This window comes from Choristoneura fumiferana, chromosome 7 (assembly GCF_025370935.1).
Source record: "Choristoneura fumiferana chromosome 7, NRCan_CFum_1, whole genome shotgun sequence".
In the NCBI taxonomy this organism is placed as follows: Eukaryota; Metazoa; Arthropoda; class Insecta; order Lepidoptera; family Tortricidae; genus Choristoneura; species Choristoneura fumiferana.
Window position 1 is genome coordinate 2,747,078 of NC_133478.1, and position 21,788 is coordinate 2,768,865.

At 37.1% G+C, this 21,788-nt stretch overlaps 1 protein-coding gene across 1 annotated transcript in view; it reads left to right on the forward strand.

The window, feature by feature from the left end:
• The window catches only part of LOC141429497 (breast cancer metastasis-suppressor 1-like protein), a 153,694-nt gene extending 146,888 nt beyond the window's left edge, over positions 1-6,806 (forward strand). Inside the window, exon 2 of the mRNA XM_074089813.1 lies at positions 1,621-6,806. Within this exon, the coding sequence (XP_073945914.1) occupies positions 1,621-1,854 (234 nt within the window). The 3' untranslated portion in view covers positions 1,855-6,806. The remainder of the gene's footprint in view (positions 1-1,620) is intronic.
• Positions 6,807-21,788: the final 14,982 nt, after the last annotated feature.

Below are 21,788 nucleotides of genomic sequence, written 5' to 3' on the forward strand. Positions count from 1 at the left end.
AGAAAACTTAACCGCTTATAGTTTTCCTTGTAAGTTTTCCTGAATTTTTTCACATTTTTCCACCCGCCGGTTTAGATTTTATAGGAAAGGGGACGCTCGATTTTAATGAAAATTTGCACTTTAAATTTGAATATTTTGCAAACAAATCACTGAATCGAAAAATCGTTTTAGCATCCCCCAAATGGTTTTAAAAAGCTTATACCCCACACTATAAGGTTGGATGAGAAAAAAAATCACCCCCACTAAGGGAAGTACCTACTCTAAAAAATTTTTTTTTAATTTTTTATTGTACCATTTTGTCGGCCTAATTTACATATATATTCGTGCAAAATTACAGCTTTCTAGCATTGATAGTCCCTGAGCAAAGCCGCGGATGGACAGACGGACAGACAGACAGACATGGCGAAACTATAAGGGTTCCGTTTTTGCCATTTTGGCTACGGAACGCTAAAAATGAAGATATATATAGCCAGTTAATGTTAATTGTTAATGTACGCGTAAACTATACGATCTGGCAGTTACAATTGAAATTCCGGGATTTTACAAAATTCCCGTGGGAAACCCCAGAATTTATATCGTAATCTTCATTGAGGCGTTTTGTTAAGAACAACTATCCCCTGGGAATATTGGAATAAAAGTAGCCTATGTGTTATTTCAGACATCCAGCTATCTACATACATACCAAATTTCATGACTCTAAGCCCAGCGTAATCTGGTGCGCGGCAATGAATGGGTAAAGAGCTTTACAGACTGCAATGCAGGATAATGAATAGATTTCTTTTTCCTTGAATGGCAACACTGACGTAGATAATAGATCGCTCGTTTTTGGCTCGAAATTCGATCTTGTGATTTTGTTTTGCTTAATATACAAAATGTACACACCCAATATCATATTTTCTCAAGTTTTTCGCGATTCCCAAGGTCAAATAATGCGTTGTTTGGGAGAAACGTGTCAAAATGGTGTTGTAGAGCGCCATCGTGCTCTGTCTCGTTGTTTTTTCCCGTTCTGGCGGTTCACTTTTATATTATAGGATAATTTAATTGACGGACTGAAACAGCGTTGCCACCACAGATGTGCTAGGATGTGATGCGAGGAATATTTTTTCATTGATCAATAAAGCGCATCTAAAGCCTCGTCAAAATATAAGATTTAAAAAAATATAGAAACGCTTCAACACCTCGCCTCGCTCCGCTCAGCTGTTTCCACCAGATGTGCTGCGCGAGGATGTGTAAATGAAGCGTTCCTATTGGTTTATGAAAAACATATCTCTCGCAACGGATCCTCGCACGTTTCTGGTAGAAACGCAGCTTAAACAGAATAATATTTTTTTTTATCATGAAGCTACTCAATTGTTAGTACTTAGAAGCTAAATCAGCGTTTCATAACTTCGGGTCGCGGCCCAAATTAGGGTGGTTTTGGAATGGATCGCGGAATTTATGCAATGAAAGCATATGCTACAAAAAAAACTATATCTTGTATCAATGTGTCAATTTTAGAAGTATTTTTTTAGGTCCCGGGTTTCGGTTATACTTTGGGTCGCCAACCAAATAAGTTAAGAATCGCTGAGCTAAATGATCGCAAACGTTCTTTCTAACCAAAACCCGTATCTTTGTCAACAGAGCGAGAAATGGCTCAACTACGAAGCCCTGAAGGAAGAAATCTTGGAGAAGATCCGCAAGTTGGAAGAGGAGCGGCACACAGTGGACCTCTGGTCCACCGGCCCCGAGTGGGGGCGGAAGCGGCGCCGGCGCACCGTGGCCGTGTCGCCGCCTTACGTGGTCTACATGCTGCCCGATGCCGACATCATGGAGGATTGGAGACAGATCAGGAAGCTGCTGGAGAGGTCAGATTAGGTGGTCAGGTTTTGTTGAGTTGTACAGTGTAAGAAGAAGTGTTGGAGCCGTCGTCAGCGTCAAAAGTGGATTTTATCTCTCGTATGCTAAATTAAAAAAAAACCTGCGTTCTAATCTCGTTTGTCTCGAGTAATAGCAATTTTTACGGATTAAAATTAAAATGGAAAAATATATGCGCACATTCGCGCACAAGCGTACAAAAGGTTAAAATTGTGTAAATACCGATTAATTTCTTATTTTACCTGAGTACGCGTCTCTCAATTAAGATAATGTTCGTTTTATTTGTTTTTATTAGCAGTTCCTTTCCTCGAGGAAGTGTTTTTTTTTATTTCAAACAAAAAAATTTTTGGTCGACCCGAGCAGAAGTATATATATACACTTATCAATGCAGTTAGTATGTAGATGTAATTAAAATTAGGGCAATGACCATACTTATGACGAACAAAGATAAAGTAGGTATACAATCATGCATAGCTGCTCTTGACGCTGTTTTTAATGACGAGGATTCCTTACGTAACTTGTAAATGACATGGAGGTTTGAAAACGTTTCTGCAGAAGGATAGAGTCTAATTGACGTTTATAAATAGCATAGGTACTTATTAGGACCAAGCATCGGAGGAGTAATGATAGTAGTAACATTTTGAGCACGAATATTTTTTCGTCTAATTATGTAATTTTTATTTTTTATTCAGTACTCCAAGTTCGTTTTCAAATGCATACTGCTATTTTTACCCTTTATGACGCTATAAACGCAAAAAAAAGATTACCACTAAGGATAATACATGAAAACACAAAAAGAACTTTAAAAGATCAGTGACAAATCTGTACAAATAGCTGAATTACATTATATGTTTGAAGGATCATCTCAATTCACTTTAGGTATAAAGAAAGCAAGAGCTCTCATGCAAGCAAGAATAGAAAATTAAGATACTTTTAGTCTCTCTCTTTCTACACACTATTCTGGGAATGCTACATATCCAAAGTAAAACTGCGAAGTCAATTTATATTAAAAACAACAACTAATTTGAAAAGTACCTTATCTGGAATTTCATCCAGTGTTTGAACGCGCCGTCTGTGGAAAGAAAAACACGCTGTGTACGCGAGTAGGCATGTAGTATGTAAAACGCGGGTTGACGGCACATATTCAAAAAACGCAGTGTGCAAAGGCACTGTGTTCGACTTGACACCCTTAAAGGCAGCTATACTCAACCTGCCAAGCTTCTATACGTGCCCAGTTCAACCTGTGATGTCGACTTTTTATCAATATTCAACAAACCAATGCTATTAGGCACTTGTCCCACCGCCGACGATGAGCGAGAAGCGAGTAGAGCGAGTAACTAGAAACGAGTGGGCGAGCAGCGAGAAGCGAGTGTAGTTTTGTCGCCCGGCTGTAAGCGAGTGTTCGCGTTCGACGGGCGATTACTCGCTCCACTCGACTCGCTCGTGCGGGGCGGCCGCCAAGCTGACATCGCTGAGCGAGTATCTATAGCTCAGCGAGTTTTATAGCTCTTGTCGCTGCGACAAAAGATGTAAGAGCGAGTTCTCGCCGACAGTGTGAACAGCCAGCGATCAACTATTAATATATGTGTCTCTTTTACTCACACAGGATCTTATATCTTTTGTTAGTTTCTTGAGCGAGAAAATAGTCGATAGCCAATCGTTTCCTCGCTGCCGGTGAGTCAAGTGCCTTATTGACAATGAATACCGCAGCCTCCTGCACCATCTTTACAACACATATTAACGTCATATAAAATAAGTGTTGAATACCTATGTCTGCTTTAACGCGTCAAATATGTGACGTTATCTTGAATGACCGGTCATTCCGATAAATGACTGAAACGTGTGTCGCAAAGTGCTGTACTAGAGGTGTAGTGTAATAGGAGGTGAAGTCCTTAAAAACACGCTATTTAAAGTCATAATAAAGAAACCAAATCTTAACTTCATCCTGTTTGTTGTACAAAAAACAATTAGTGAGGCGGCAAATGTGCTTCTTTATTAATTAGATAAGACTTCCCTATCATTAGAGCAATTATTTTTTAACTGTTTACTACATATAGGGTGCGCATCCGATTTTTTAAGCCATTAAATTTATTCAACTACTTCTTTCTTCAATTAAGCTTTTCAGGCTCGACTTAGTGTTTTCTAAGTATTTCGTTGTTACTTTTTCTTTACCACATTATGTTTTATCAGAGATATTCTATTTCTTTCTTTTTTTTTCTTCTTTGTCAGTCGTCAGTAGACTTCGAATTGTAATTTTGGTTTTATTAATGTAAAGGTTTACCAGTTTTAAAATTATGTGTATTGTAATGAAGTAAAAAAAAATTGAGTCTCTTTGATGCTAAAATTAATATCAGGTTAACGCTACCTCGCGTTAACAATTAAATCAGAGTGATGTTAAATTGACTAAGGCACCCAAACCATATTCGGCGAAGGTAACAGAGCGATATAGATAAGCTGAACACGATATGCAATTGCTGCCCTAACACACATTAAAAATATAATTAACATAAGCAAATAATTAAAACATAGATCTTCTTCTTCTTCTCTTTTAAAATATGGCTTTTCTGTCCTAATTAATAGGACAATTTCGCCAGTGTCAAAGTAAACTCTCTTTGAGAGGCACGTTGTACGGTGGTTGTAGTTTTTGCAACTTGATAGTAAAATTCCAGAAACCACGTGGAGACCACTTGCGCATTAAAAAATGTCAGACACGAGAGCAATATAGAACATACATCGTATACACTCGTCCAACTGAATGACATTTATTAGTTCAGCGACTTTTAAAAATAATTGAGACTAGATTTTCCGATTGTCTTATGTTCTGCTCCTGTTCTGGGCCTACTCCGAAATTCGAAAATCGAAGTTCGTATTGTACCGTTCCCTCTCACTCTCGTATTAAAAAGTAAAAGCTTCAGAGGGGCGGAACGACACGAACTTCGATGTTTGAATTTCGTAGTAGCCCTGCTGTATTACTGTGTTCTCGAGCACATGGAATTAACCAAGATAAAAATTGAAAAGAATTTTTTAACACAACTGCTCGAGGAACAAAGCGTGTGTTCTTTTTATTGTGTTTATAAACGAAGTGCCAAATTAATGTTATTTATAATTCAATTCGATTAATGAACTTTATTGGACATCATGATTCTACTGCAATTTGCTCGTCGATCGTGGTGCCTTAAGTAGTTTACAGTGAAAGGCGATTTCACTATATGTCCAAATGATTTGGTTTTCAAATATTCAATGTTATATTTTTAAAACTTGTAAAAAAATTGCTAATTACGATATAAACCACAAAAACCACAAAAGATAACTTATTTTTGTAAATGGTATCTATAATAAGATAATTTCGATAGTTAAGAATGTTTATAATATACTGTCGTACATTGCTACAGGCAAGGTGCTCAAAATGATTTCTACTGCCTTTGATTAGGGTTGAATTCACGTTGTTTAATACCGCGGCTTCGAGCCATTTTAGCACTTTGTCGCAGTTACTAGTTATAGTGGCAGTTAGAAACATAATTGATTGTTTCATGCATTACTTTGCGGAAGTCCATATCAACGACCTACGATATTTTGGCCTTGCTTCTTCATTACCAAATGGCGGGTGGTATAGGTCCATTCAAGGCAGGAATGAATTGAACGAAAGAAATGTCTGAGTACTGCCTTTTCGCAACGTAACGTTTGGCAACCTGTTTCATTTCGCAAACTCTAAACCTGTAAATATTTCAGGATTTATTTCAGGGCCATCGTGTAGAACCCTTTAGGTTAGGTTAGGTTAGTTTTATAAAAATCCTGAAATATTTACAGTTCCAGAAATATTAAACAGTTGGGAAATGAAAAGTTGCGAAATGAAACAGGTTGCCAAACGTTATTCGCCGAAACATTAGTAAACCAACCTGACTACGAAGCATGAGGTCCCGGGTTCGAATCCCGGCCGGTGCAGATATTTGTATGAATAATACGAATGTTTGTTCTCGGGTCTTGGATGTTTAATATCTATTTAAGTATGTATTTATCTATATAAGTATGTTTATCCGTTGCCTAGTACCCATTGTACAAGCTTTGCTTAGTTTGGGACTAGGTCAATTAGTGTCAAGTGTCCCATGATATTATTATTAATCATTATATATTTTAAACCGGTTGTGAAACGAGATGGTCTAAAAACACGTTAATTCATTATTGGTTCTACCTGTACCTATTCACACGACGTTTATCATTCATTCACTCATTCAATTCATTCGTGCCAGCTCTTGTGAATCGACCTGTACCCATTTGTTTTCAGTGGCGGGAAAACAAGATAAAATATTGTATTCAGTGATAATCATGTGAAATTATTAAAAAAGACAAGGAACTTAGTGTCTTGCTAATTTTGAGGCTGTCCCCATAATACAGTCGAGTTCATAAATTTGTGAGCAAAAACTTGATCTTAAATATCTGAACTAGCTTCTACGCTTAAAAATAGATTCGTCTTCAGATATTGTTGATCAAAATTTTACTCATAAGTGTATGAACTCGACTGTACACCATGAGACACCACAACGTCTCTCCAATTTATTAGTGCAAATGTTACCCTAGTGCTAAGTAGGCGGTTGGAGTACTCAAACAACCTACACACCACTACTGCTAAGATAATGTAGGTGTGTGAAATTTTTTCGGCTCCCCAACCGCTCACCCCTTTCTGTTGGTGACAGTACGAACATATACATCACAGCGATAATAAGTACATTGTGCAAACGTTCTACATTGGCTCGTAACATAACTCAAGTTGAACTCTGGTAACACCAAATAATATCCTAACTTAATAAATGTTTTTATTAAGTTAGTTAGTCCCGGTTACATATAAAAAAATCCCTTTTTAGTATTGTTACATTTAAGTTTTGTAAAATTTGTAATTTTAATCTAGATGTAAAAGAGTTTTGCATTTAATTCTAAATAAATCAATTGGAATTGTATTTGTTGTTTAAATTTTCCTCTACCCAGTAAATATATAAATGATCCTAATTGGTGTGGCGTACTTTATGGATGGCCCCTTAGATCGTTTCAAAGTTCAGTATCTCAAAACCGACTTAACGGATTTATCAAACATAGCTAAAATCGTTCAAGTTGCATTACATTTCGGGGCCGTAAGCAAACAAATAATAATATGAAATGGTCAATTCCAATCATTTTATTGCTTTTTGTTTGTTATTTTCTAGGAAATTTTGTCGCCGTGAACAAGCGGTCACAGCGGAAGACATACACTATGAAATTTCGCATATTGGTCACTATGTTTTGTGCGAGCGCCTATTTCAATTGAGCGCCGCAATGTAATGCAACTTGCACGATTTTTCTTACAGGTCTGAACTGGACTTAATATTTACTTTGCAAGTTGCTAGGACATGTCATAGTATATTTTTAGTGGTGGTAAATAAATAAATCTAAGTTACGATTTCACAACTATCACTATAAATCAATTCCTGACTCTAAAATAAAACTAACCTTTTATTTTTTGTTTTGCTAAACTTGATTTTTGTACCAAAAAAAAAATCTCTTATTTTTTTTCTTTAACAAAAACATGTTAATTTCTCGAACTTTATGTTCATGAGTGACAGCCATCAAATTGGTTCTTAGAAATGAAAATGAACAAGTCTATTCGAGGCACTGAAATTGTAGGTAAAATAACAAAATATTAAAAAATTTATAAATACAAATCATACAAACTATGTTTTTGTGCGTGCCCGAAATGGTCCCGCCTCGCAATGAACGCAGACTCCTCGGCGTCAGCGCTGGTCTGCTGGCGAGACGTTTGATCGGCCACCATAGCTAAATATTACGAGTGCCTACTGAGTGCCTGCGAAATCGCGAAAGATAAGTATTCTCAAGGTAAGCAAAATTTTCTTTCAAACAAAGTACATTGAAAGTTCCGTAAACACGGGTATCTTTACAACATTGATGTAAGAAATTCCATAAGGACGTTCAGAAAGGACCAGTAGGGTGGAATCCAAAACATTGATAATTTAATATTTGTATTTAAAAAAATTATTAAACATTCCGTTATGTGACTGTTTACCAGTTGCATGGGTAATTTCTGGACATCAACGGAACTTTTCCAGTCAATCGCTTTGTGTGATTAATTTTAATTAAGTACGTAGGGGCCTTTGGGGAGAGAGGGGATTTCGAAAACTGTACATGTGCTTATTTCAAGGGAGAGAAGATAAAGGCCATTCCTGGGTCATATAAAGATGAAAATTAATGAACATTTTACAAAATTTTAGATGTCTCAAGACTCAAGATAGTTTCCTAGCAGTATTACGTTAGTTCTCAACAAGGCATCAATGTTTATTATTAATTTCCCCACTATCTGGATTCATTGACTGTGTCATGATGTCTCCTCAAAACTAATGTCCACTGCGTTACCAAACAATAGTTTTTAGGGTTCCGTAGTCAACTAGGAACCCTTATAGTTTCCATGTCTGTTCGTCTGTCTGTGTCTGTCTGTCCGCGACTAAGATCAGAGACCGTTAGTACTAGTAAGCTATAATTTGGCATGAATATAATATATCAGTCACGCCGACAGTGGCAAATAAAAAAAAAAAAAAACTAGGGTCCATCCCATAGACGCAGTGGGGGTGATTTTTTTGTCTCGACTTTTCCTATAGTGTGGGGTGTCGTTGGATCGGTCTTTTAAAACCATGGCGGATCGCAAAAACGATTTTTCGATTCAGTGATCTGTTTGCGAAATATTCTACTTTAAAGTGTAAATTTACATAATAAAAATCGAGCGTTGCCCCCCCTCTAAAATCTAAACTGTTGGGTGGAAAATTTTGAAAAATTCAGGATTGTAGTTAGTATAACAAATTTACAAGGAAAATGATAACGGTTAAGATTGCTTGAGAATTATTAGTAGTTTAAGAGCAAATAGCAGCCTAAGAAATAAAATATACCTAAACTTGGAAGATTCCGTACACAATGCGAAATCCTGAAAATATTACATGATTTTTTCGTAATGGCTACGGAACTCTATCTTGGGCGTGTCCAAAATGCTCTTGGCCGGTTTTTCCTATATTCTTAGTCTACATATTTTGATAAATGTGATGATTCAGTTATATATAAGTACATATGCCATTCGGAGTTAGAAAATAATATGTTTTAAAGATTATCCTATAGGTAAAGCAAGAAATTATACATTATGTACAAGGGACCTTTTTATAGGCCTCGAAAAGGAAAATGGCTCTCTTACGTTTCATTTTATAAGTCGAAATCTGCGATTTGCAAAAGATGAAACTTGAGAGTAAAACTTTGCGCGAAACAACTACGAGATTCGTCTTTGATTTACGTGAGAAGGGGGAGGGGAGCAGGAAATATTACGTGCCCTTACAGGCGGTAGGGGGAGGTAAAACATGGCCTAAATTGTTCTTTGGGTCGATCTTTTTAACCTACAAAAGCCTTATATAAAAAACTGTGACGGAATGAACTTTGCGTCTTCTGTAACGCTAATTTTGTCATACCGCTTTAAAAAGACGCGTGCAATCTAGTGTTTTAGATTTTTCGTGACTAGGTTGTTTATTTTGGGTTGCATTGCAGTGCGATAGATAAGCGATGTACGGTGTAGGTTACAAATACCGTTCATCCACCGCGTACATTTTACGGTGCATTTGTGGTGTTTTTAGAGCTACTAACTGCCAATTTGTGGAATAATAAATTCGATGAACACAACACATACTATTCAAATTCAAATTTTATTGCATTTCACGTTGTAGGTACATACTCGTAGTTCTTAAGATTAGGTCAACATATATAGAGTCAAACGTGAACCTTGTAAGGACACAGCAAGGCCGTATTGTCTATATTGCATTCCAATCAAATTTATGAAAAGCGTAAACAAAGATGCCATTAACCCGACCAATAGACATTTAGTGATGTGAACACCTATTGCAAAATAAATAATCTGTTGAGTAAATCGATTATTTATTAATTGAATAGATCAACGTAATGTTTCAGGACATAGTTTTATACACAATGATCTTGAAACAAGCCCTGAATATTTCACAGTTTCAGAATAAAATGCATTTGAGAAAATGAAAATTTGGGAAACGAATCATTTGTAAAAAAAAATAGTGAAATTAAGGGATTCCGTATCTTTTTATAAACAGGCGCGTCTTATCACCGGATATGACGAAGGCGTGTCAGAGTATTTGCACAAGTTTGTTTTCTTAGCTCACCGGACAAGATATACTTAATTCACCGTATATCAAATACATGAGATTAGGTTATGTATTATGTCACATAAATATTATCATAATAATTTTCCCTTTCAACAATAGCGGCATTTTTAAATAATTCTGTTCAAATTCTAAAATTTCAACCGGGCTTGTTTAATTGGATATGTGTTTGTAAACTTGTAATTCTTGTAAGTATACATTTAGTTGGTAAATTTCAAATGTGATATCGCACATGAGGTCAAACCACTCGGCCACCACGGCTTCCCACCACGGATTTACCACGAGCTTTACGGTGAAGGAAAACATCGTGAGGAGACACACAAACCTGCGAAGCGATTCAATGGTGTGTGTGAAGTTCCCAATCCGCACTGGACCCGCGTGAAAACTACGGCCCAAGCCCTCTCATTCTGAGAGGAGGCCTGTGCCCAGCAGTGGGACGTATATAGGCTGAGATGATGATGATGATACATTTACTTACCTATTTATGATTGGATCTCCAAAAACGGCTCCAAATATTTCGATAAAATTCGCTAAGTACTATGCAAGTTTTTTGGGGCGAACATCCGATCTTCAACTTGAAACTCATCACCCAGATACTAGTAATTCTACGATATCAAAAAATACGTAATTAGTAGGTATTTCTCAACAAACTGTTTTGCAGGTTGGGGTTTTTTCGTGAATAAAAAGAAACAAAAAGGTTATAAGAGAGAGCGAGAGATATTTATTTATTTATATGCGATAAGTACACAGGGTAAGATATTTTGAGAAGGAAAACATTTTGAATAATTATCTATTAGTATAAATAAGACCCCACTCAGCATAATGCGGCGCAACGTTGGTATTCAGTGGGACCTATTTTAAACTAGGTACGCACAAAAACATACACACTGTCACGAGACACGGAAAATTGTACGTTATATAAAATGGCTTCCAACAGGTGAAAATTAAGCAAGGCTTTTTAACACGCTGCTTTAAATGCTATGATGTTATTACCGAGATATTTAACATTTAAGTAACTAAGAATGTTATAACTATGTAAGGAACTAAAAATATTAAGTAAATTTTAAATTTACTATGACCTTTTCGGCGAAATATTTTTTTAGATATTTCGGCTAGTGCAAGGAAATCTGCACTTATCTGCGAAGGGATCTGAAATTTACTGCGAGAAAATCAGCACGCACCTGCGAAGCAATGAAAATATCGTATGGTAGGTTACCAATCCGCACTCGGCCGCTATGGGAAGTACAGCCCCGCAATCCCTCTTAATCTGAGAGGAAACCTCTGACTAGCAGTGGTAAACATATAGGCCGAAGATGATAGCAGAAGGTTATAAATCGATACTAATATTATAAACATGAATGTGAGTACGTTTGTTTGTACCCTTTTGCACGCTTAGAGTACTCTATTGATCGTGATGAAATTTGGTATGGAAATAGCTTAAGACACCAGGAGGGACATAGGACAGTTTATATCCGGAAAATTGCATAGTTCCCGCGGGATAGCGATAAACGAATTCTTCACAGATGGTGTCGCAACAGCTAGTAATACCTAGTACCTAAGCTACTAATTTGTTCCGCCCGAGAAAATGTCAAGTTCCCGTGGAATACAGACAAGTTTTGGAGCAAAAGCTGGCGGAATTTAAAGGTAAGTCGTGATGGTAAGTAACAGACGGAGACGAGCCTCTAAGGCAACACCGAATTTAACCCTTTTCCAGGCCCCGCTAATTTAGATGTGCTACCACAAAATAAATCATAGTTTTATGTTGTTTACCTATGAGGGATTAATTTAAAAACGAATAATATTTTTAACAAATTTAAATTATTTTGTAACATTATTGTATAATTATTACTTAGTACGAACGAATGTTTGTAAGTATGCGTTATGCCTATCCAATTTATTTAAAGTGTAAACAAACCGATGTCATCAAAATTCTTGTATAAACACCCACTGGATCGAATCAATAAACATTTATCTATAATTCGTGTCTTTTAACTAGATGTCTAATCACTTTTTTCACCAAAATTCACTTGATTTCAATACTTATTTATTTTTCATTTGAAAAATCTTCGTCAAAATTTGACGTTATTTCTTGATTGAAACATGTGTATAATCTGTAGTAGCATAGACTAGCGTAGAGATAAGCGATTTTTATTTACTCTCCTTAAAATTAAAAAAAAATAGTTACTGCTTTTATAATTGAATAAACAGTCCTTGGAATTACATCAAGTATTGTAAATAATCAAAAATACGTTGATCTATTCAATTAATAAATAATCGATTTACTGAACAGATTAATTATTTTGCAATAAGTTCTAGGTTTCACATCACTAAATGTCTATGGTCGGGTTAATGGCGTCTTTGTTTACGCTTGTCATAAATAGGGATGTTGACACTATTAAAAAATAATTCGAAGACACGACTCCAAAACGCTTTATTTTAGCCCTGAAGACCAGATTAGTTTTCGATGAACTGCAAAATTGTTTTTTTGTTGCTTTATAACAAATAAATAGTTAGTTGATTGAGTTGGCGAACAAGTGACGTCATATGTTGCTATTTCCATTCAAACTCTATGGGAAAATTGTGTTCTGACAGCTCATAAAAAGTACGTCAGTTGATTGGTGGAGTCAACATCCCTATTAGATCGGAATAATATATACATTCATGTGGTTGCTATGCACTAAATATGCCTGGAAAAGGGTTAAATGTGATTGAATGATACAGTTGAAAAACCCCCGACGTTGTCGTTTAAAAGTTCAATATCTCAAAAAAGCCTAAAACAATTTGAATGAAAATAGCTAAGTAAGAACCGTACCTGGCCGGTTTTTATGTTACTTAAATATATATACTGTAACTAGAACACATTGAAAAAACAGGAAAGAAATGCTAGAACTGGGCATCGAACCCGAGCCTCCGTTAGTTCAAGACGCGCCACCACCTCCGAGATTTATTTTCATTTTTAATTTGCGCGTTATTTGTCACCTGAGACGAGGCCTGTGCCTGTGCCCAACAGTGGGAATAGGCTGGAATAAATGAACGAATTGTCGCCTTTAATATTTTTTACCGGGAAAACCGTAATATTATTCGTAAATATAGATTAGATTAGATTAGATTATTTATTCATTCAGTATAAAATTACATCATAGTTTGTACATGTCAAAGTTACGAGAATTTATACTGAAATTGTCAAGAATACACAAAAGATTAAATTGGAAAACAATTGAATGTCACAAAATGTATAAAAGTCATAAATGTTTATAACTATGTGTATATATGTAATCAATGTTATGTATATGTTTTCAATGCTGCTTACTATGTGTTGGGTGCGTAATAAAGAGTTATTGTTATATTACGTGACTTATTTACCAACTCAGTGCCCACTGTTAATTTGTTATGATGCAATTTAAAGTCAAATTTTGTGGTTAACTTAGAATTGATGTGGCTTTCATAGCTTAAATAAGTGTTTATTTAGTAGAAACACGTCTTCGATACAATTGACATAAAACTTTCTCGGAACTTACTCGGAAAGTAGTCTAGTCTTTATTTAAAAATACAAAAACAAAAATGAATTTATTTCGATCATATTTGATCCAAAAATAATTAAGATTGGGTTTTTGGAATCTTTGTATTTTTTATTTCAATTCCAAATTTTTACTTTTACGGTCATCCCGTAAAACCTAAATTGAAAATACAAACTGAAATATAGATGCACAGAAAAACCAGAAAAATAAGACCGGCACTGGGAATCGAACCCAGGTCCTCGGTATTCCGTACCACGTGCTAAAAATAATTACCATATTTGTTCCAGATAAATTCGTTTCTGTTTTTGTATAATTAAATAGTTATAATATGTGTTCTAGTAATAAACTATTTATTAACGATCTAACCTAACATAATACCAACTTAAAACTTTTTTTTTTATTAGCCTATTTTTTGTGTCCCATGCTGGGCAAAGGCCTCTCCTCTCTTTTCACTCCTGCCTATCAAAGGCGAGCTCCCGCCACCCACATACTGCATCTAAGTCGTCCCTCATCTCCTCTTCGGTCTGCCTATATTACGGTATCCGTCACTAGGGACCCATTCCGTAACAATTTTGGCCCAAAGTTCTGGGTTCATTCGACAGACATGTCCAGCCCAGTCCCATTTCAACTTGGCCGTCTTTACGCCCACCATTTGTGGTGTGGTGTTCTGTGTCACTTGCAGAAGCTCAAAAGTCTAAACTCAAGGTTTGCCAGCGAACAATGGAGCGAAGCATTCTTGGTGTCCGAAGAACGGACCGGGTTCAAAATACTGAGCCGCGCTCAAAGACTCGAATTGTTGACTTAAAACTTAACATATATTAAAAAAGTAGAAACTTAATCAACGTTAAATATAAAAGCTGTCTGTTGGCCCGCGGCAAGGAACCCAAGACGCTAGCAGCATTACCACGCCGTCGCCGCTGGGCAAACTAGGAGGCCGCCCTAAGCTGTTCACCAGAGGCATGGACCAAAAATGTGGATAAAGTCCTTACAAAGCGTCTTCCTAATAGACGACCATGGGCCCAAAATCTCCACAGCAAGCTCCACGAATTCGTAGTCGACGCATAGCTGTGAAATACTTTCTGTACTTTATTAATTGCGCTTTCGGAGGTATATTCTAATACATCGTCATCATCATCCCAGCCTATATACGTCCCACTGCTGGGCACAGGCCTCCTCTCAGAACAAGAGGGTTTGGGCCATAGTTCCCACACAGGCCCAGTGCGGATTGGGAACATCGAACGCACCATTGAATCGCCTCGCAGGTTTGTGCAGGTTTCCTCACGATATTCTAATAAACAAACAAAAAATCCAAATGGTTCCAGAATAAACGCAGTTGTTGATGCTACGAGTGTCAGTAAATCGGGAAGTACCTTAAAAATACGTAGAGACGAAAAGAACCTTCTCTTTTTTTAGAAATCGCTTAAAATTCGTCACTTGTCGTTGACTCTAAATTATGCATTTATTATTTCAATTTACCAAACTTACTGATTTGAATATTCAATATCTAAAATACTGACAGCAATTATAAATAAATAAATAAATATCATGGGACACTTGACACCAATTGACCTAGTCCCAAACTAAGCAAAGCTTTATATAAGAACTTAAACTAAATGAGAATTAAACTTCACACATTTTCGTTCTATGTACAGTCAGCAACAAAGATATTATTATGAATACAGTCAAAGTGCCAAAAATATGTATACACGACTGTAATGTTCAGGCAATAAAGTCCTGTAAGTATACATATTTTTGGCACTTTGGCTGTATTCATATTTTTGTTGCTGACTGTACAGTCGAGTTCATAAACTGGTGAACAAACATTTGATTTAAAATATCTAAACACGACTCTATTGTTAGCGGCGTAGAAGTGTGTTCAGATATTTTGATAAAATTTTTGCTCACAAATTTATGAACTCGACTGTACATACAATACAGCCAGACCACAAAGCTTTTAAAAACCTCGCAAAACAAAATACTGGTGCGATTTGACTAAAATGATACAAATATATACGTTTTGTTGACTGTGGATGTAGGTTACCTACCTGCGTTATTACATATGTAAAGTCAGGGTCATAAATATATTATCCACGTGTTAAGTATCTACTATTAATATGCAGCAAGGACAACTAAGGTTTATCTTAAATGAGTTTCGCATTTTTGCCGACGCCGGTTAACTAACCATACCTACCTACTAGATTAACTTTCTGTTATTAAACGAGCGGAATCCGGAGACCGGACTTGACGACCGGATAACCAAGTGGTTAGAGAACCTGACTACGAAGCTTGAGGTCCCGGGTTCGATCTCCGGCCGGGGCAGATATTTGTATGAATAATACGAATATTTGTTCTCGGGTCTTGGATGTTTAATATGTACCTATCTATGTAAGTATGTTTGTTTATATACGTTGCTTTGCTTAGTATGGAACTCCGTAAATTGGTGTCAATTGTCCTGTGATATTATTTTATTTGTTTAAGTATTTAATAATAATAATAAATAAATAAATATCATGGGACACTTGACACCAATTGACCTAGTCCCAAACTAAGCAAAGCTTGTACAGTCACCAGCATTAATATCTGCCACAGCGGAGCGTGCAAAAATATCTGACACGTCCTCCGGCCCTAGAAATAGAGTCGTATCAGATATTTATGCACGCTTGTTGTGTCAGATATTGGTGCTGGTGACTGTACTATGGACACTAGGCAACGGATAAACATACTTATGTAGATAAATACATACTTAAATACATATTAAACATCTAAGACCCGAGAACAAACATTCGTATTATTCATACAATATCTGCCCCGGCCGGGATTCGAACCCGGGACCTTAAGCTTCGTAGTCAGGTTCTCTAACCACTCGGCCATCCGGTCGTCAAACTCGAACTCGACTCGAATTTAACTGGATGACTTCAATAAGTATTTCGTTGTGCGACAGACAATAACCATACAAAGGTAAGTAGACAACACAGGAGACAGAAGAGCTGACAGTTTCCTCTGACAAAGAATTAGTTTGCAATTCAAAGATGAAACGCTGCCAGCATCTTTGGAACCTTGCCTAAAGCTTTGGTTTCTAGGATCAGCGGTGGCGTCATGTAGCGGCCGTGATGTAGAACGTTGTCTATCTGGGTAGAAATGGCGCGGTTTCCTATAAAGCGGTGTGACGTTCTGGTGACGTCATTCACCGCTTTGTTGCGGCCGCTGTGTGACGGCACCGCAAATCCATGGAAACCCGGGCTAAGAGTCTGCTTTAATAATGAATTTGTTTTAGTTTTAGTTCTTTTTCTGTTTATATAATTATGATAAGTTTAGGCCAGTTTTATTTTAATTAAACCCCGACGCAAAAAGATAGGTTTTAGTTTGACCGATACGTGTGTTGTGTCTGTCTGCGGCACCGTAGCTCTTAAACGGGTGAACCGATTTGAATGCGGTTTTTTTATTTGAAAGCAGGTTTTTTTAGCGATGGGTTTTAGAAATGTTTTATCAAAATCGGTTGAGCCGTTTTTGAGATATTGAACATCTATTGTAATAAACCATACAAATAAAGTAAAGTTTCGGATTAAGTTGACGTGACAGGCATTGCCTAGTGTGGGGCCGCTGGATATTCATTGAATGTTAATAAGGTTACCTTTAATAACCAATTTTTTTTTTTTTTTATTTAGTTACGGATCGACCAATCCCTACACGTCTGATGATAATGAGGCGGAGATGAGATGAGGATTCCACTAATACGATTGGCCGATCCATAATGCCCCATCCAGACTCTCGCGAGGCGCCTTTTGGAGGCTCTCGGCACGAGTCTTGGCGAGTGTAGGCTGCAGGAGTGCTAGCCATCCACACTCTCGATTTATTCAGTTGCCCGCTACGTCTATTACAAGATGGACGTGACTGAAGTGACTGCGTTAGCTACTTTATGTGCCTACCAATATAATATAGTCTTGCGTTTATATCACCTAAGTAAAACAAGGAAGCCAAAACGGAGAAGATGGTGGATGACGTCAATACCCACCAGCAGTTAATAACAAAGTGAGCGAGCGCGAGTGTGTGGTTGATTCCCTCGCCTCACCTCCTCGCGTCCTTTGACTCGCGCCCGGAAAACCGACACAAATCGGAGGGACAGCGAGGCGAGGCGAGAGAAGACGAGGCGACACGAGCGCACCGTCCTCACTCTCGTACAGTCACCAGCACCAATATCTGACACAACAAGCGTGCATCTGATAGGGCTCTATTTCTAGGGCCAGAAGGACGTGTCATATATTTTTGCACGCTCCGCTGTGGCACATATTAATGCTGGTGACTGTACTCGCGTAGCCTCGTGGAGAGTCTGGATGGGGCATAAGCTACACGTCTCCTCTCCGCTCCGCTCTTGTCCGCCTCGGTGGAGCCTCACCTATAGCAATGTGGAAGCATTCTACACTTCCACTGAACGTAGATATAGTTTAGATATAGTTAGTGTTTAGTATTGTAACTAAGGCACCCCATACATCCCTGTATTTCTTTTATTATTATTTTTTGTATTTTTTTCTTTAATTGTATAATATAGTTTTTAAGTATTTTATTTGTAATTATATTTTTATGAAAAATGACTTTCTGCCAAGTTACTTGCGGCGCATTCTTCTTGGCAATGATGGTCTTTCCGAAAGCGCTGGTAGTTTAAAAAAATGACGTATAAAAGTGCCCATTGCGTCCTATTTACTGAATAAATCATTTGAATTTGAATTTTTTAGCTTTGGTCGGTTTCCTTTTTTCACAAATTGATTTTATTTTCCATGTGTGACTAAACTTATTATTGTGTGCCGCAATGACCTTTGTACATAATCGATATACCTTCACTTTACTACTAAGTACTACTACTTTTTACGCAAAATAAAGATATTTGAATTTAAAATTCCGATGTGTTCTATTATAATTGCCTAGCCGTTACCCGCGACTCCGCGTAGAATTCGTTTATCTCTGTCCCGCGGGAACAATGCGAGTTTCCTGGATAAAAACTACCCTATGTTCCCAGGACTTAAACTATCTGGTACACCGAATCTCAGCTAAATGCTGTGCTGAGAGCTGAGGTAACGAACAAACAAACAGAATTACAAACTTTCGCATTTATAATTTAAAAAAAAAGCCGTGGTGGCCCAGTGGTTTGACCTATGGCCTCTCAAGCAGAGGATCGTGGGTTCAAACCCCGGCTCGCACCTCTGAGTTTTTCGAAATTCATATGCGAAATTACATTTGAAATTTACCACGAGCTTTACGGTGAAGGAAAACATCGTGAGGAGACCTGCAAAAACCTGCGTAGCAATTCAATGGCGTGTGTGAAGTTCCCAATCCGCACTGAAAACCCCCGACTTTGACACTTCAAATTTCTATATCTCAAAAACGGCTGGAATGATTTTGATGAAACATATATAAGAACCATCACTAGAAACCCTGCTTTTAAATAAAAAACCGGCCAAGAGCGTGTCGGAGACGCCCAAAATAGGGTTCCCTAGCCATTCCGAATAAATTAAGTCGGCATAGTTTACATATATATCCGTGCAAACGTGCTTTCTAGCATTGATAGTCCCTGAGCAAAGCCGCGGATGGACAGACAGACAGACATGGCGAAACTTTAAGGGTTCTGTTTTTGCCATTTTGGCCCCGGAACCCTAAAAAACCGCATTCAAATCAGTCCACCTGTTTAAGTGCTACGGTGCCACACACACACAGACACACATAGCGGTCAAACTTATAACACCCCCCTTTTTGCGTCGGTGGTTAAAAACTAAGTATTTAGGTAGAGACCTATCAATTTTTTTTCATTTTCCCAAAAGCATATTTTTGAAATTTTTGAAGATACGAGTCAAACTATTTTTCTCCACAAAACCCCTAATGAGAGTTAAAGCGTACGGTTCCGAAGATTATATCATATATTACTCGTTAACATTTAAATACCTAAAGCCATATGGATATATGTAAAACTAACTTGGCTGTGATATAATGTTTTAAACTTTCATGATTTCCACTCATCACACAATGAGTAATGAGTGACTTATAGACCGGAAGATGGTGACACAAAATATTAGGTCATTTGTACCAGTATGGCGGTTCGGTGTCGAACGGTTTGTTCTACAAAAATGCTTGTATTTTCCGACAGTCGATAAAAAAGATGTAGGTGGTAGCGTAATGTCATACTTCTCCGGTGTGCCTTACAGCCCGCCATACCGACGCGAATACATTAATTAAAAAAAAAAAACAATTCAACCATTTGCACCAGGCTAATTTTTGCGCAGCTAATCATCGTCGAGTAGCCATTCACGGAAATCACATTGTCATACTTTTCCGACGGTTCCCAATGGCCGCCATACCGCCGCAAAGGAGTAAATTTTTTTTTTGTTGCAAAACGATTTGTACCAGCCTAAATTTTTTTAACAGTTCTTTGTATGATCATAAATAGAAGTCCGATAATGCCATATCCATACCTATAATACCATATTGCAGTGCAACGAGGCAATTATATATTCCATCTCTTTCTTTCACATTTCACGAATGACTTCCATCTCTATCTTAACCTAACTAAAGAAAGAGATGGAATATGTTCGTGACATAATAAAGATCAAATTTCTTGTTTCAAACGGATGTTCTGCGTTCAACCTCCAGTGTTGTATATAAGCTCTTTGGTCACGACGTGCATCTAGATGGCCATGCCGAAAGGTGAAAAAAAAGTGTCATTGACGTAACTTAATTATCTACGACTCCGTGGCTAATCTAAAAATTGAAAAAAAAAATACTTTCCACCCTAGAGATGAAAACGCAATTTTCCATCCTGCTATCTACCAATGAAAAATAAACTTTCAGAACAGGAGAGATGAAAATTAGTATTCCTAATGATTACTTAGTGATAAATATTGTGTAAATTAGGTACAAGTTTAAAATAACAATAGAAACAATAACTAAAACTAATAACCTTAATTAAAAACCGGTCATTCCGGGTTCCGTAGCCTTTACGAAAAAATTAAGTAATATTTTTCTAAGGATTTCGTATTTTTATCCAAGTTTAGGTATATTTTATAACTTAGGCTGCTATTTACTCTTAAACTACTATTAATTCTCAAGAAAACTTAACCGTTATAGTTTTCCTTGTAAGTTTGATATATTTACTACCATCCAGATTTTTTTCAAATTTTTCCACCCAATATTTTAAACTTGAATATTTCGCAAACACAAAAATCGTCTTAGGAACCCCCTAATGGTTTTAAAAGACTTATCCAACGATACCCACACTAATAGGTTGGATGAGAAAAAAAAACACCCCCATTTTACGTCTATGGGAGGCACACTAAAAAAAATTTTTTTTTAATTTTTTAATGTACCATTTTGTCGGCATAGTTTTCATATATACCCGTGCAAAATTACAGCTTTCTAGCATTGATAGTCCCTGAGCAAAGCCGCGGACGGGCAGACAGACAGACATGGCGAAACTATAAGGGTTCCGTTTTGGCCATTTTGGCTCCGGAACCCTAAAAAGAGATGCCTCTTGGCATGGTGCCCATCACGCAGGCAGCATTCCAGCGCTGAACTGCGATTGCGATTCTTTGAGCGAGAAGGCTGCCTCTCTAAACCTTGCTGAGCTCCCTGTGTAGCTCCAGCGCACCCTTACCCCAAGTAATGAGTATCGTTTCTTGACAATACGGTATTTGACTACTTTGTATACGTTTTATAAATTAAAACTACACAATGCCTGTTATCGAATAGAAAACATTTTTTAAGCTACCTTTACAAATAACAAAGTTATAATGGTTTGAAATTCAAGATTAGACAGAGAAAGACATACTGACATGTGACGTCACACGCCAGTACCGCCATACTTGCTGCATAGAGAAAAGCGTTTGAGAAAGAGACAGGTATATAGATTTTTCAAAAAATCACTATAAATCCAATTTTCAACCGATTTAAATTTTCTCTTCGCTAAACACTATCTTTATATCTATGTTTTCATAATAATATTAAAATATGGCAAAAACAGGAGTTGTCAAATACCGTAAATTTGGCCATATAGACGGCTAAAGTTCCGAGTGACGTCACACCTACGTACACTTTTTTACTGGGGTGACGTCATTATGCCCCCACTTCTAACTTTGACGGGCATCTTTGTGTGACAAAAGAAAATAATACGTACTTACGAGTCCGTGTAAAATATTTTCTGATAATCTAATTAACTAACGGAGTAACGGACTAA